Below are 16,860 nucleotides of genomic sequence, written 5' to 3' on the forward strand. Positions count from 1 at the left end.
TTATTATTTAAATCGCTGACAGCCGTACAGCCGTGGTGAGGAACGGGAGACTCTCCTCATAATGCTGCCTTTGCAGAGCCCGTCCGTCCGGGCTCCATGTATACTGTTCTCTGTGCTTTATAGATGTAGGCTCTCGCTGCACTGTCAGCCCTGCTCCTGGAGGCACTTAATGCCTATCGTGCCCGACCCTCCCTTGTGATCACTGCCCTGCTTCGCCCTAGCAACAAGAACCAGCGTCTGGCTGAATCATAACTGTATCGGATAGATATATGCTATGTGCGTCAACATGTAAAAGCATAAACAAAACATGCTGTATGGCGCACATAGAGAGCATGCGTGAAAGCTCTACTGAACAATCAATGTTGCTGAAATATGGCCGTCATATTTGCTACCTGATGATGCTTGTGAAGGCAGGCGTCCATTTCCCTAGTCCTTCATTTATGTCTGAGTTTCGGCCGTTAGCCATGCACGTCCTAATATTCCGAGCAGCTGAGTCAAACCTTTTCCGATCTGCAGGGGAACGAGGCAGGGCTGCCCGCTCTGTCCTCTGCTCTTTGCTCTGGTGATGGAGCCCCTGGCGGTCCTGATACGCTCGTGTGGAAAGGTACAGGGTTGGGAATGGCCCACTACAGACGCAGACAAAATTGCTCTATACGTCGATGATGTCCTGATTTTTTTGGCGGATCCTGCAAATTCAGGCTCCCGCTGCCTCCGGTTTCTCTGGTCCTTCGAGCAGGCCTGGTCCTCCTTCACGTATCCAGAGAATGCTTCGACTGGCAGTCCACTATACCGATCCGCCACCAATCATTCAAGTACCTGGGGATATGGGTAACTTTACTCCCTGAACTCAGCTGTGCTCTTAATGTCACCTCCCTGGTGAAACGGGCTCGGACGGACCTGTCAAAGTTGCAGTCTCTGCCACTGAATCCCATGGGAAGAGTCACCCTCTTCAAAATTATGATTTTTCCCAGATTCCTCTACATGCTTCAAAATACCCCACTCAATTTCCCAGGGGCATGGTTCTGGGAGCTTGACAGCCTGGCTTCTAAATTCCTTTGGGGGAAAGGCAGGTCCCGATTGGCCTTGGGCGTCTGTCGGATCCCTTCCTTTGATGGGGGCCTAGGGTTGACCCACTTATATCTCTATTATTTGGCTACGCGTTTGCTTTCTCTACATGATTGGTTAATGGAGGGTGGTCTGATCCAGCAAATAGGTTGGAACTCAGTGAGTTGGCCCTTTCCGGTATCCAGTCAATGATGTACAAGGCCCCGTCCCGTCTGCCGGAGGTGACGCGTTCTGTGTTCCTGGCCTGGCGGGCCGCATTACGTCATACCAAGTGGACCCACACACTGACCCTGTGCACTCCCTTGTGGCACGGTACCTGGCTCAGGGAAGTCAACGGGCTACAGGGCTTTAGGTCTTGCGACCTTATAGGCATTTCGCAACTGGGTGATGTTTGGGTGGGTGACCACATCCACTCCTTTCAGGAACTCCAGAATCGGTTTTCCCTACATCACTCACATTTTTTTTAGATATTTACAGCTGCGCAATGCACTTTAAGCGCACCTTACAACCGGTACCAGACTCCCGGATCACAGCCCTCCTGAGGCACAAATCCTGCATTTATCGGACACTCCTTAACAATACTCCAACATCACTTGATCGACTGCGGACTCAATGGGAGGGTTGGGTGGGCACCTTGGAGGAGGAGGATTGGCGCAACACCCTTATGGCCCCCAGGACAGCCACTTCCTCCGCCAGACTACGCATCATACAGCTTTATTTCCTACATGCCGCCTACCTGACACAGGCGTGCCTACATCGTGCGGGGCTCCGGTCGACCCCTGCCTGCGCTAGGTGCGGTCACGAGCCGGCTGATTTTCTACACATGGTGTGGACATGCTTGCGCTTGGCACGATTCTGGGGGCACATAGAAGAGGAACTCACTGAGGTACTGGGGTGGGAGATCCCGCATGACCCGAAACATGCGATCTTTGGCATCACGAATGGGCTAAACGGGTCCAGAAATGAAAAACTATTTTATACCACGGCGATGGTGGTGGCTAAGAGAGACATAGCGACTGCTTGGAAATGCAGCTGATTCCTGCCCCCCCCCCACCCCCCCTTCACCGTTGGCTAATGGCGGGCTGGGGTTGACAGGTGTGAGGCGCAGGAGAAGACCATGTATGCAGTGCGTGGCTGCCCAAAGAGGTTCCGTAGGGTCTGGGGAAGTGGTTGGGGGCATGGTTTAACTCGCTCAACCGTTGGCATGACAACTGTACTAAATTCAACCTTTCACACAGTAACACCTTCCCTGTGTGTCCTTGTGGTTTCCCCCCACCTACACCTTCACTACCACCGTCCTGCATTAAAGCCCCTTTGCAAAACCTTAGGCTAGGCCAACTGAATGTCAGGTCCCTGCCAAAGCACCACCTGGAAATCCACGATTTACTGTCCAATTACACCTTAGACATCTTATTTTTAACAGAACGTGGCTGAAGGATGATATGGACTCTGCTGTAAATCTAGCTACCCCGAAGGGGTACACTACGTATACCCTAAATAGACACACTAGGGGTGGCGGGATAGCGATGATAGCTAAATCCCACCTTACCTGTACCTTCACTAGACTAGAGATTGAGGACTGTGAATGCGCCCGATATAATATCAAGATCAACCCCCAACTTACCCTCACGGGTCTTTTGATCTATAGACCACCGGGCGCCGACGCAAACTTCATAAGATCTCTCCTAGAGAATGCCTGCTCCCTGGTTATCAAAACCGCGAATTTCTCTATTATTGGGGACCTAAATATACACTTTGACACCACCACAGATAATAAGATTAATTCCTTAATAGCTGACTTAGCTGCCTTGCAGCTCTGTCAACTTGGGCCCACGCACAGTGGCACGCACCTCCTAGACCCGACCTTTTCCAACCTGACCAACATCAAGGTTAAACCACCCATCCCCATGACTTGGACAGATCACTACCTAGTGATTATGGAACTACCCTCTGGGAGCGACCCATACCCGAATCCTGCTCAGCAGGTTAGGAAAAGACCATGGAAAAAGCTTTGTCTTGAGGAATTCCACGCTCTTCTCACAGCAGATTCCCTCATGTCTAATGAAGATCCTAAATTAGGGTATGACAGTCTTTGCGACCGGATCAACAAAGCTTTAGATTAGCTGATTCCAGCGAAATGGACAAAGCCACGATCCCATGAATCCAGTCCTTGGTTCAACAACGAGCTTACTTTACTAAGGAAAGAGTTAAAAGTAGCAGAACGTAGATGGAGAAGGGACTATGATTCCACGTCCAAGACCCTATATGTCCAGCTACAAAAAAGCTATCACCGCAATATATGTAGAATCAGAGCTGCATATTATGCCACTGAAATTCACAACAGCCAGAATGCTTCTAAAACTATTTTTAAAATCCTGAAAGAGCTTAGTGCTAAAAAAACTGTAAATAACCTTAACATCTCTCCTGTTCTCTGTGATAATCTGGCCTCCTTTTTCATGGATAAAATTAAGAAAATCTACAACTCCTTTCTGACTACGTTCCAACCCACTCCCATAACTGACTCTCACAGACCCAAACTCTCCATCACTCCGGCAATTAGTCATGAAAATTATCTGACACTATGCGGCAAAATTAAATCTGGGTCCCCCTTAGATCCCCTGAAACCTGAATTTTTTTAGAGAAGCCGGTGAAATAATACTAGACATTACTAACTCCTCCTTTCTCACGGCCAATATTCCCGCCACCTGGAAGCAAGCATGGGTCTCTCCTATCATAAAAAAACCCTCACTTGACCCTAACCTACCTGAGAATTTCAGGCCAATTTCTTTGCTTCCTTGGCCAGCCAAAGTGGCGGAAGCTCATGTTTATTCCACCTAGACCAACTTTTTGGTGTCTAATTCCATCCTAGACAAGTCTCAACATGGCTTCCGGGCCGGGCACAGCACCGAAACTGCCCTCCTGAGTGTCATTGAGCATCTCCGGACCATACTAGACTCAGGAGGAACGGCAGCACTGATTCTTTTAGACCCCAGTGCTGCCTTTGACACGGTTTCCCACAAGGTGCTGTTGTCCAGACTTGAGGCAGTAGGGGTCCTCGGCCAGGCTCTTAGCTGGTTCAAGGCTTTCCTGTCAGACAGATCCTTCAGGGTCTCCATTCCACCTTATCTCTCCAAGGAATGTCCCGTTGAACAGGGAGTACCCCAGGGGTCTGCTCTCAGCCCCACCTTGTTCAATGTTTATGTCCTTCCGTTGGCAGAGATAGCCAGGAAGCGTGGGCTCTCACTGGTGTCCTACGCCGACGACACCCAGCTGGTGGTAGCACTAAAAGACAAGAGTGGCCTGAGTGCACAGAATTTCAAACAAACTCTCGCAGAAATCACCAGCTGGATGTCATCAAACTACCTCCAACTTGATGCCGGCAAGACGGAGGTCCTGCTGCTAGGTAAAGACACAACGGCCTGGGGAAATAACTGGTGGCCTGAAACTATGGATCAACCACCTGTACCCAAAAATGTGGTAAAAAACCTAGGAGTATGGGTGGACTCTGCCTTGAACTTTACCCACCACACTAAAAAAGTGGCTGCCGCATGTTTTGGAATCTTACGAAACCTTCTGCCTATTTTAAAATATTTTGACCATCAGACCCGCCAAGTGGTGGTACAATCAGCAATTCTCTCGCGGCTGGACTACGCTAGCTCCTTGTTGTTCGGAACTAACGTGGCCGAGAAAGCCAGACTACAGCGAGTTCAAAACGCTGCCGCAAGAGCCCTGACGGGTCTACCCCGGCACAAATCTGTATCCTCTACTCTCAAGAGCTTACATTGGCTCACAGTTGAAAAGAGGATCCATTTTAAAACCTTATGCCTTGCTTTTAAAATGTTGAAACTCGCCTCCCCCCCCCCCATGCTATGTCCACTCCTCTCATCCTACGTTCCCCGACGCACTCTACGGTCGGAGGGACAGAACCTGGCTACCATCCCCCGCATTAAACTAAGCCGAATGGGCGGTCGCTCATTTAGATACCTAGCCGCCAAGCTCTGGAACGGACTCCCAGCCCAGATTCATGAGATGAAGGATCTTTTATCCGTCAGAAAAGCCATTAAAACTCACCTTTTTAGTTAGTTATGTTGTGTTCACTTCAGATTACATCTTTAGCAGTCTCCTTTGGACAATGGCAGCTAGCGCCGGGCCGTGCGCTTTACAAACACCTATAACATAACATAACATTACATAACATAACATACTCAGTTATGTCCTTCTAATTTTGTACTTTCTTGATTTTTGGGTTCTCCTTATTATTGCATATATTCACTTGTCATCCTGGATTCTTGATGGTTTGCTGGTGCTTTTTGTGAAATCAATTAAAATGTGTTTATCAAAAAAAATAACTATAAACCTGTGAATTTCATTGTGTGTGTGTTTTATTTTATTTTTTCTTCTGTTTCAATGTTACGTTATAACTGACATTTTCACCTAACTGTAATGTCACTTTAACCTTTGTCTTTTTTCATTGAATTTCAGTATTTCTCTAACAAAGTATCATTTTGTTATCAGATGTAACCATGCCAACTACCCCAGGGTCTGAAGAGGATTAGGAAACTCTACAGCTCACATGATTGACGTGGAATAATTATTTGTTTTCCCCATTCTTGCAGAAGAAGAGTTCAACATGATGCAGGTCTCGGGCAGCATAAAAGAAGAGAGCGAGACCCGTCCCATAGCTGATCAGTGCTCTGTGGAAGTTAGAAATACATTCTGCCCGGCAGGTAAGTTATCTTTCTAGATGGAATCGTATAAATATGTAATCAGTCCTAGGCAAGAATGTTATTAGGCGGCAGTTTATTGTGACTCCGCTATTAAGATTAATAGCAATTCACTAATACATTCAGCTGGCAATGAAAGATTGTAAACATTGAAGCAAATATTATGACACCCCACTTTTTTTCATACCAAATCCACTGAAGCTTTAAAAAAAAGTATAATAAAATCTTTATTAGTGTTATAGGGCCAGATGTATTAATAGCTAGTCGCCAAATGCTGTACGCAAACTACGACTTGTATTTTGGTGACTAGTAAAAGTTTTTAAGAGCTGGCCTGTTATCAAGAGATTGGTTTTTAAAATTCAGAATCCTAGTTGATCTAAATCTGGTCTTCCTCATGAATAATAATGAGGTAGGTCATAAATTGTGAAAAGCTACTATTGAAGCCCATCACTTTGATGGTGACCTCCTGGGGTCAGCAGACGGACATATCTGTCATTACATTTCTAATAATTTGTGCTTTTTTCCTTTTCTTTTTTTAAGTTTGCCTGAAAGTTTGCAGTAGTCCCAGATACCACTGCCTACTTCCAAATATCTTTTTGTAACTTTCAGAAAGTGAAAGGGTCCCCAAGAGTATGGGTTACAATGTCAGCTTGTGGGCTGTCAACTTTTCAATAGTTTACAACTGCTACTTGGGCCCTAAACCATTGATAGAATGGTGGGGAATTGCTGTTTGGAAGGGGCGCCTTTAATATGTCACTTCTTGATAGTGATTCCTTAAATTCCGTTTTAGGAGTCAGTAAAAAGCCTTTGACTCCTAAAATATGTTTAAATCATTGCTAAATGCAGTTCTTTGGTCGCAATCTCTGGATTCAAGAGGGCGCGACTAAAAAACAGTTTTGTAAAACTGTCCCTTTGTGCTATATTATAGTATGATAGCAGTCCTGCTGTGCAAGAGTAGAGTTCAGAGACAGATGGCATCATGGGACCCCTGCTCTGCTGGGATTGACTATAAAGAGACTGTTATGGTCCCTCTAAAGAAACCTATAGCAACACGGGGAGTGAATGCTTCACAATGTTCAGCATTCCGTCCATCATCTTTTTGTAATGGTATAAATTGCCCATAGTGGGAGGGGTATGCTCAGACATGGGTTTGGTGCTCACCATGCCTCTAGATTCAAGCTAGCCTGGCTGATGAAAGGTGATGCTCCGAAACCAGTCCCAGGATGTTTGTTTTCCGGTCCAGTGAGAACCTGGCCTGGCAGTTTCGACTGGACTGTTCCCATCGGGAGCAGGGTCAAGACTGATCTGCATTTATCGGAATTCAAATTGGCATGGCACAGTGAGAAAACAGTATGATGGATTTACCCAACATCTCTTGACTGGGGGTGAGTGTTTGAAAAGTTTGAGCACTCCTTCCATCTTTTTGTGTTGCCATTAAAGAAACGGACACTTATGGTGGATGTTAAAGTGCAACCCGATAACTAACCTCTTTCCTTCTTAAAACCTCAAAGAAGGCAGTCCCTCTCCAGCTTTTAACATTCTGAGGTGCGGGCAGACTGGCTTCAGACGAGGTAGAGGCACTGACGCAGCCCTGCGAGATGTGCCTGTAGAAATACTGGATAATACCGCTGAGGAGGACACAGCCTTTATTATGTAAATTGAGGCAACAAGAATTCAGTGCCCCACCTCTTTATGTAGTGGCTGACTGTTGAATGAATGAATGAATGTAATGAGAGTAGGGATGCGTCAGGCGTCCAAGGCCCCATCTTCTGCTCCAGTGACTGACTGTGGAATGGATGGAATGACGTGAGCGCGGGAGTGACGGGTGTCACGGGTCTGGTCTCTGGCTCCTGTAAAATGAATGAATGGATGAATGAGGAGAGCAAGGAGGTGGCAGGTGTGTTCAATGCCTCACCTCCTGCTCCAGGAACTGACTGTAAAATGAAGGGATGCAATTAGACCAGGGAGGAGACAGAGGTGTGAAAGAACCCACCTTCTGCTACAGTGACCGACTGTGAAATTAATGGATGTAATGAGGCCAGTATGGCCAGAACACACTCCACCGTATTTGACTGTGAAATCACTCTTTGGTTTCTTTATTATTACAGAAGATGTGTTCAAGATAGTAATGGTCTCGGACAACATCAAAGAAGAGCAAAAGGACCATCCCATCACTGATCAGTGCTCTGAGGAAGTTAAGAATTTAATTTGCCCGCCAGGTAAGGTACCTTTCTACATGGAATTATATGAATATGTAATCAGTCCCAGGAATGAATGACATTGGGCCTCACTTTCACCGGTATGTTCAACTTGGCAAAGAAAGAATGTATACATTTATCAAATCTTTTTATTGATTGATTTAAAACCTGTATACAATAACAAACAGGAAAATAATAATAAAAAGGACTGTCCTCATGTACAAGGCAGTCTGCTAGTACTAGGAATCAGGGGAGCCGCTCTGGATCAACAATGTAGATTGGAAACTGCTGATGATCTCAGGATATAGAGTATAGGAGGGCAATGCAGTTGCAATAACTATGACCTTGTTGACCTTGTACACGTGTCTCAGAAAAGGAGGGAGACCCCTCCCCCCTTCCTTCAGAACACACACCAGCCCTCATCCCCCCCCCCCCCCCCCCCCCCAGTACGTGTACATCTTCTCAGTGTCATTTGGGTCAGGGTAGCTCTAGTCTCCTGTTGCTCTGCCATGTTTTGTCTGAAAGGGCCACATATATCTCTTGGTCGGGCTCTCTGGGATGCAGTATTGCATACGATTCCGCTACTAGATTACAAAACACCACATCCTGCAGTCAGCCACTGATCCGTGCTGCAGAGCCCTTATGCCCTTGGCTACACATCACCGATCCACAATCAGTAGTTGGGCAAGCTGCCACAGGCTCATTGGGACGTCCGATATGCATCCCAGAATGTACCAGCTGTTTCATTGACCACAGGGACCATGTCAGACCAAAACGCCTCCATAGGCAGGCAATTCCAGGCCAGTTGCATTAAGCCAGAAAGTTTTGCGAGGGTTGTAAATTCCCAGTGTGTGCAACATACTGTTTCAATGAGCCTGTGAGGCCTTGGACGTAGCGCAGCTAGGATTGTGTTTATTGCTCCTGAATCAAGCTGGTCTGCCTCAATAGCCAGGTATAACACCTGCAGTGTTCATTGACCCAGAAAATAGCATAATGTGCCTGTACCGCTAGGAAGTATCTCTGCGACCGGGAACAGAAACCCCTTTGGACATACGACCGTGTTAGTCTATCCTAGCAGATACAAAGGGGGCGTATAAGAAAAGAGCGCACCGTCTGTTAGGAATGCTTCCCCAGGGGATAGGAACATTAACCAAGAAGTAAAGCAGTTTTAGAAGAATTAATATTTTGACCAGCGCCACTCGGGCCAACAGGGAGAGCAGGAGTGTAATCCACCGCTCAGTCTGCGCAGCCATTTTGTCCAGTATTGGTCCGTAATTAGCACACAGTAGTATTTTCCTGTCTGAATGTACCAGGATAAACAGATCTCTTACAGCCTCATCATGCCATACAAGCAGAAACTTGGAGTTAAAACCTCTGGACTCTTCCTCTTGGTGGAAAATATTCAACTTTGACCAGTTTATGCGGAGGCTAGAGAAGTCTCTGAAGTGTACTATGTCCCTAACAATAGGTTCCAGGTTCACCGCTGGATATTTAATAAGCAGAAAATATTGTCTGCTTATGAGGAAAGCTGGTATCTGCGAGTAGGGAAAACAATACTTCACAAAAGAAGCTGTACACATAGCATCGAGGCCACAGGATCCATCGACAGTGAAAAAGCAGAGGCGACCGGGGGCAGCCCTGGTGGATGCCCCGGCCCACCTGAAACACTTTGCATAGATAACAGATAGTAGTTCACTAAAGCCCTGGCTGTGGGTCCCGTATTCAGAAGTTGGGCCAGGCCCATTTAATGCAGGACAGGGAATCTAAGTCCCTCTTGGTGTCAAGAAATACAAAGACAGTCTAAACCTCGGGCCTAGTGCCATGAATCCTACCTAACAATGTTCTGAGGTTGCTCGAGGTGGCTCAGCCAGTATAAAGCCTCCAAAATCCAGCGGGACCAAATCTGACATTAATTGGTTCAGTCTTTTGGCCAGTACTCTTGACACATCCTCAAGATAGTTGTACAGAGTTTCCTGAGGGGGATGCGGTCCATGGCTGTATTGTGATTGGATTGTGAAAACTCTGCAGCTAGAATTGTCCCTTAGAAGTAGAGTGTAGGGATTGCACAACTGTCTGTGGTCGGGTTACCCTTAACAGCCAGGCTGTTACCACTGGGTTATTACCCCTCTCTGCATGTCAGGACCTGGGCATGTTAACCAAGATAGGCCACCTCCTGATTGGCAAGCTGCCTGAATTGCCCAGCAACTCAGCCAGTTCAACAGGTGCTGCAGGTACGGATTTCACTCATATCACTCTTGTGCTCCAGCCAGCTCGTTCTCAAGGAGTCTTCATAAAGACCGTATGGATTTAAGCACTCTCGTATGTTTAGAAACAGCCAGACCCCTTCTCTAGACTTTATATGCTTCCCAGACCATCTAAAGAATGGTAACATGTAAACAAATATTATGACACCAATCTCTTTTCACCAACTTCACTTATACTAACATCTCAAAAATCGTATAATATTGTAGTACTGTTTTATACTATATCAGTACTCCTTCTGTGTAGGGGATAGAGTTTAGAAAGAGATGGCAACATGCTTTGCTGGGGTTTACTTTACAGGCACAGTTATGGTGCTACTAAAGAAACCAACACTAATGATGGTGGATAGTAAAGTAGAGGCTTAAAACCATCCAGAAGGCATTCACTCGATGGCTCTTAACATTCTGAGGTCATGGCAGTCTAGCTTCAGACATTGAAGAGGCTCTGACACAGGTCTGGTAGATTGAAATACTGTTTTTGCTTTTTTTTTTTTTTACATTTTTATTAACATTGCGAGAGACAGACAAAAAAAACAAAAGTCCTTCATTTTGAACATACCATAAAACAATTCAATGTAAGTTATTAATACAGAAGTATAAATTATAGCGAAAAAAATCATATGACATAGAAGTATATCCTGGGTGCATTGCTGTTATAGTCTTAACAAAACTTTAACCTAGACCACTATTGGACATAAAAGAAGGTCTGTGCTCAAAGTTATATAAACATTCCCCAAATTCTCTCCCGTTTCCTCTTTGAACGAGGACCCCTTACTTTGGCTAGCGCTAGTTCCATAGTAAAAATTTCATTGACTAGTATCCACCATTCCATAACATGCGGGGGTTTCGGAGAGATCCAAGCCCTAGCAATAATCAATCTTGCGCACGCAAATAAAATAGTGTTTAAATCTTTATGTGGGCTATTTAGTTCCTGCAAGTCTAACAAAACCATGTGTACTGAAAGGGGAGAAAAAATAATCTGCTTCTGATTAAGAATGCCTTCTATTCCTTTCCAGAACTCCAGTAATGCAGGGCAAGATAAAAGCATGTGCTCCAGATCAGCTGCTACAAGGTCACACTTAGGGCATTTAGAACGGTCATTTAATAGATTGCTTGGTGACCAACTGGAAATTCTTTGCGGGGTATAATACAGTTGACAGACAGTTCTATATAGCTGAAGTCTTAGACTAGAAGACTGAACCACCCGGTTAATATGGCAGAGAGAGGCGGATATCTAGTTCAGTGTAATATTGATACTCGTTCTAATGGTCCATTTGGCCGCTAGTTTAATACAGTCATCGGCTTTCAACTGATTTAGCTATTTATAACCCTCACTAATTAGTGATCAGAATAAAGACACGTCAAGATGTCTGAGTCAGCGATTTCATTGATCTTCATTTTCCGGACTAAAAAGTCCAGAATTTGCATATATTTAAAGTACATAGAGTCATTCAGTTTGTAAAGAAATTTAAGTGATGTAAAATCTAGTAATCCGTCAGGGCCATAAAGATCACCTAAAGTGTTAATACCGCAACTGGACCATAAGGTCACTGCACCGTCAGAAAAGATTCCAGGAAGTCCTGGATTACCCCATAGCTGTAGTTTTGGATTGAAAAAAGAAGTTTTACTAAAAGCCATAATCAAAGTCCAAATTCTAACGATCTCCCTAGCAGTCTTAAACGTGACCCGCTTGAAGTAGTTTGGGTCATGAACTCTAGCCAAAAACTGGTTACAATCCGTGCCTAACATGAACTGAAAAAAGAATACCAAATTTTCCGTTTTAAGCAAGCTTCGAAGACGGCCAAAGAAAGTTGCAAAAAAATATATTTTAAAATCTGGGAAATTTAACCCTCCTCCATTGGAAGTTTCAGTGTCTGGATCGATCTACGAGCTTTTTTGTATCCCCAAATGTAGCTACTACATATCCCATCAAGTTTTTTAAAGAAAAGATTATTAAGGCGTAGGGGAATTGATCTAAATAGGTAAAAAAAATTTGGTAATATTTTAATTTTAATTAAGTTAATCCGTCCAGCTAAACTAAGTGTCATCTTATGCCATTTTTTTAATGAAAGTGCTACCTCCTTTAGTAAAGAATCATAATTGGGGAGGAGCTACACTACGAACCAAGATGGCCGCATAAGCTCCCGGCTCCGCCGACAGCTCGTATATCCTGTTCTCTATCCTTCTCTCACGCCGGACTCCCGTGCGTATGAAGCGCTCCTAACTCCTGCGATGCAAGCCCGGACTTACCGGGTGACGAAGTTACGTCGAGTTCTATTCTTGGCCTACTCCAGGGCTTCCGCCGGGACCTCGATTTCCAGCCCATCCGGGTTGGAAGCGATCAACATCGGCTGTGGGACCAGGGTTACGCCCGTTCTTCTGACCTCGGATCATTCTTTCCACTTCCAATTGGTAACCAAGTAACCGGCTTAATCTAAGGACACGGTACAGTGACGCAAGTGAACATCGTTGGCCACGGTCGGGGGTCCGTCGCCCGGAGACCCTGCTGGGGGGACGGGGTTGACGGGCTGGCCCCCGCGGGTGGCGAATGTATCGACTCTGCCAGCTGTGAGAGCGCTCGCTGTTATCAGCTCCGTGTGTGCCTGGCGCCTCGGAGGTGATTCCGGGGCCAGAGTCCTGCTCCGTCTCTTTGCGGGAGGAGATGGAGGGGACGGACGGCACGCCATCGTTGAGGTCCGTAATGGCCGCCATCGGGGCGCTCCACTCCCAATTCACAGTCATGTACGATCAGATGTCTCTGGACAACGTCTGTTTGAGACTGGAGGATGATGTTCCGACAAGTTATCAGCAAGATGTGGTTCCAATGGAGTATTCTGTCTACCGTTTTGAGGTCCCTGAGCGGAAGCCTGATTTAGCCCACTTTGATGACTCTGGCCTCGTAGATGGCACACCTTTGATCGTCGTTAGCTTTCCCTACTTGATCCCTGTTCGGCGAAACATCGTTGCTACAGGTGTTTATTGCCACAGACAGTTCTTCAGTGACTATCGGAGAGGTTTGCTTTTCTTCTTCAGCCTTCCTTGCCGGATTTGTAGATGTCGCCATCTTGTATCCTGTCTTCGATTCGATTCCGCTGATTTGAACTGCCATGGACGTTTCGATTTCCTTATGATGACTGTGGCTTGGGCTACATGGGCTCTCGTAAAGAACTGGACTGGTCAGGGTTGACTTTGACTTTTGGGGTTCGCTACGTTATGTGATCTATGCCGGGATTGTACCTCATATCTCATATCTCATATCTCACTGGGAGTCGGGTGGTTTTGTTGATGTCCTCCCCAAGTAGGGGTTTAATACTTGCTTTTAACAGTGTATAATATGTTTTGGGGAGGTCGCTAATGGCGGGGGGTGAAGGAGGCGGGGAGTGTGTCTTTTGTTCTCCTCCTCCGTTTTCTTTTCCTTTCTTTAGGGCAGTTCCGGGGCGACAGGCACGCTGTTAGTGGGGTAGGCCGTAGCCATTACAGGGGTGCAGGGTGGCGGGTGTTGGGGGGGGGGGGGGGGGGGGGAGGGTTTGTTATTTTAGTTTGTTTTGTTCTATGGTCCCTTTCTTTCTTTCTTTCCTCTTATCAGTAGGGTTGGCTGTTTCTCCTTTTTTCACTTCTTACTCTATCGGGCGTCTATACTAGCTTTTACATCACTGTCTCTGAGGGGTGGGTTTTCTGGATGGTATTTGCATTAAATCGCTTGCTATTCGATCAACCTTTACTCCTTGTCTGCCTTCGGCGGGCTTTGCGTGTCTAAGGTTGTACTGTTTATTACCTGTTCCAGACTGCAGTGCGGGATACACTCCCCCATCTCTTCTGGCTTTTATTGTATGGTGTGACGCCTCTTATGGTAATGCCACTACTGCTTCTTCATAAAAAACAAATAAAAAAAACAAAACCTTTGATATCATTTTGCCTTGTGACACATTCAATCATATGGTGTGATTGCATCGTAGCTATTGCCTGGGTCGTATACATGTGCATAACTTCTAATTCGGTTTCCTGAGTTTGCGGCCGGCCCCTGTGGTTGTAGGCCTGCGCCTGTAATACTTTGAATGCATCAATAAAGGTTTAAAAAAAAAAAAAGAATCATAATTGAGCATAAGTAATTCATTAATATTTGCCGAAATTTTCACTCCCAAATGTATGGCGGTTTTGCATATACCTTGAACCAATACCAATGGTTTGTAATTGACTATGACCTGTGTTTTGTTGAGGTTTAATTTATATCCAGAAATATCCCCAAAGCTATTTGCTTCCTTAGTTATCCCCGGAAGGGCTTTAACCACGTCGGTAGTGGAAATTGCGAAATAATCCGCATACGCGGTTATTTTTAGGGCATTTATGCCGTGTTGACAAGGGATAATATCAGTTTGGGTCTGAAGTGAGTTTAAAAACGGTTCCAAGGAGAGAGCAAACAGCAAGGGTGACAAAGGACACCCTTGCCGAGTGCCCCTAGCTATTGGAAAATTAGACGAGCTCATACCTGCATAACTTATTTTGGCAGTAGGATGGTCATGTAAGGACCGTATCCAACCTAGATGTTGACCCTGAAATCCAAATGCCTTCAGCACGGCCCATAAATAGTCCCACCCCACTCGGTCAAATGCTTTCTCAGTGTCTAACATGACCATTCCGAGTGGGGTGGAGCTACTCAAAGCAACATCAAAGGCGGTTATTGCCGTGTTTACATGGGCGGTGGTGTCTCTCCCCATAACAAATCCGTGCTGTTGTATGTTAACTAGCTCCAGCATAAGGAGGGCAAGTCGAGTAGCCAAAATTTTCGTGAACGCCTTGGCGTCCGCATTGATTAGCGATATTGGTCTGTATGACCCACATTCATCTGCAGGCTTATGTTTCTTAAGAAAAAATAAGATTTTATCTGTATTCCAAGAGGTAGGAGCCTTCCCTGTTTCCCCATTCGAGTTTATAACTAAGCTAAAGAGAGGGAGTAATTCCTGGATACAGGTTTTGTAGAGTTCTATAGGAAGCAAGTCTTCCCCAGCTGCCTTGCCAGAGGGGAGAGAAGCAATTGCTGATCTAATCTCTGTTAAAGTAATATTTTCATCAAGTTGGCCGACTCCTTCCCTATCTCGTTGATCGGTCAAATTAGTATTCATGTATGATAATATATGATGGTTGGTAGGAGAGTTTTCAGGAGTATATAATCTACTAGAGTATTTGACAAATTGATCTAGAATCTGTTCTGGTTGATTGTAAGTTATGGTGTTCGTTCCTTTAATAGCCTTAATTAATGTCTTAGCCTTCTTGTCAGCAACTTTGTAAGCTAAGATTTTCCCAATTCTATCGCCGCTCTCGTACTGTGAAAGATGATACTTATGCAATTTCACACTGAATTTCTCCCTTAGCGTCTTTTTAGTAGCTGACTGAAGGTTCACTAATTCCAATCTTAATTCATCGATGTTCGACCTTCCTTGTTGAAGGGCTTCTGCCAACTGAGTTTCCAGAGGCAAAATATTAGAAGTCATAATCTTAATCTCTTTCTGTTGTTCCGTGTTCTTTCTAAAAACATATTGCTGGGCAAAGCCCCTTATACTGGCCTTACATGCATCTCAAACAAATATTACTGCGGTGGAGTTTAGATTCATCTCGATGAATTCGTTAATGTGTCCTTTAGGTTAAGAAACAAAAGCTGCATCAGAAAAAAGGTATCTAGGAAACGTAAATTGCCGGGAGCCTTGTTTCTTAGTGGAGATGTTGAATTCTAAGAGAATAGGATTGTGGTCGGATGTGACTCTTGGACACAATTCTATAATGCTGGAATCCAAAATTCTATCTGTCACCCAGACCATGTCTATTCGGGAGCATAATTTATGTGGCGCAGAGTAATAAGTAAATCCAGCAAGATTAGGATGTATTTTACGCCAGACATCTTTTAAATTATGCAAGCGGCTTAATTCTAATATAGCATCTCGGATTTTGCGCATTCGCTGGAAGGCACCCCGCCTAGTAGTATCCAAATCGTAGTTCATTACACAGTTGAAGTCGCCCATAATCAACAACTCTCCTTCCCAATCTAATAATTCAACATTTATCCGATCATACATAAATGGTTCATCAATGTTCGGTCCATATACCACACAGAATACATATTTACAGTGTTCAAGTTCTAATTGAGCTATTGCCCATCTACCCCCCCTTGTCAGCAGCAGTTCGGGTAATTTCGATGCTTAATTCCTTTTGTTTCAATATTGCGACCCCCCCTGATGGAAGCATTTAAAGTAGAACAGACAACAGGCTCGTAACCCAATTGCCCTAATAGTTTCCTATCTTGAAATCCGATATGAGTTTCTGAGAGTAAAACCAAATGGGGTTTATACATATTAAGCTCTTCTTGTACCAGCCTCCTCTTATTCTTATTGTTAAGATCAGCCACATTCCAAGCTAGGCACCTAAAAGAATACATTCCTTGAGAGCAAAAAAATGGCATTCCTCTGTATTATTAAATACCATAGTAAAAGTGTTCTATAATAATCGTTTTTAACAATTCTGAATCTCGCACTGAAATTGTTATCATTTTTTACCCAGCAAACCTTGGGACCCACCCCCAATTCCTCCTCCCCTTAGTCCCCTAAGGGAGAACACCCCTCT

At 45.0% G+C, this 16,860-nt stretch overlaps 1 protein-coding gene across 46 annotated transcripts in view; it reads left to right on the forward strand.

Annotated features, from left to right (window-relative positions):
- Positions 1-16,860, forward strand: part of LOC144772242 (uncharacterized) — a 507,669-nt gene that overhangs the window by 10,850 nt on the left and 479,959 nt on the right. For all 46 annotated transcript variants that reach the window (XM_078656424.1, XM_078656425.1, XM_078656418.1 and 43 more), the window contains exons 2-3: positions 5,682-5,792; positions 7,898-8,008. In XM_078656424.1, the coding sequence (XP_078512550.1) occupies positions 5,696-5,792; positions 7,898-8,008 (208 nt within the window). In that variant the 5' untranslated portion in view covers positions 5,682-5,695. The remainder of the gene's footprint in view (positions 1-5,681; positions 5,793-7,897; positions 8,009-16,860) is intronic.

Source organism: Lissotriton helveticus, chromosome 8, assembly GCF_964261635.1.
Source record: "Lissotriton helveticus chromosome 8, aLisHel1.1, whole genome shotgun sequence".
Lineage (NCBI taxonomy): Eukaryota > Metazoa > Chordata > Amphibia > Caudata > Salamandridae > Lissotriton > Lissotriton helveticus.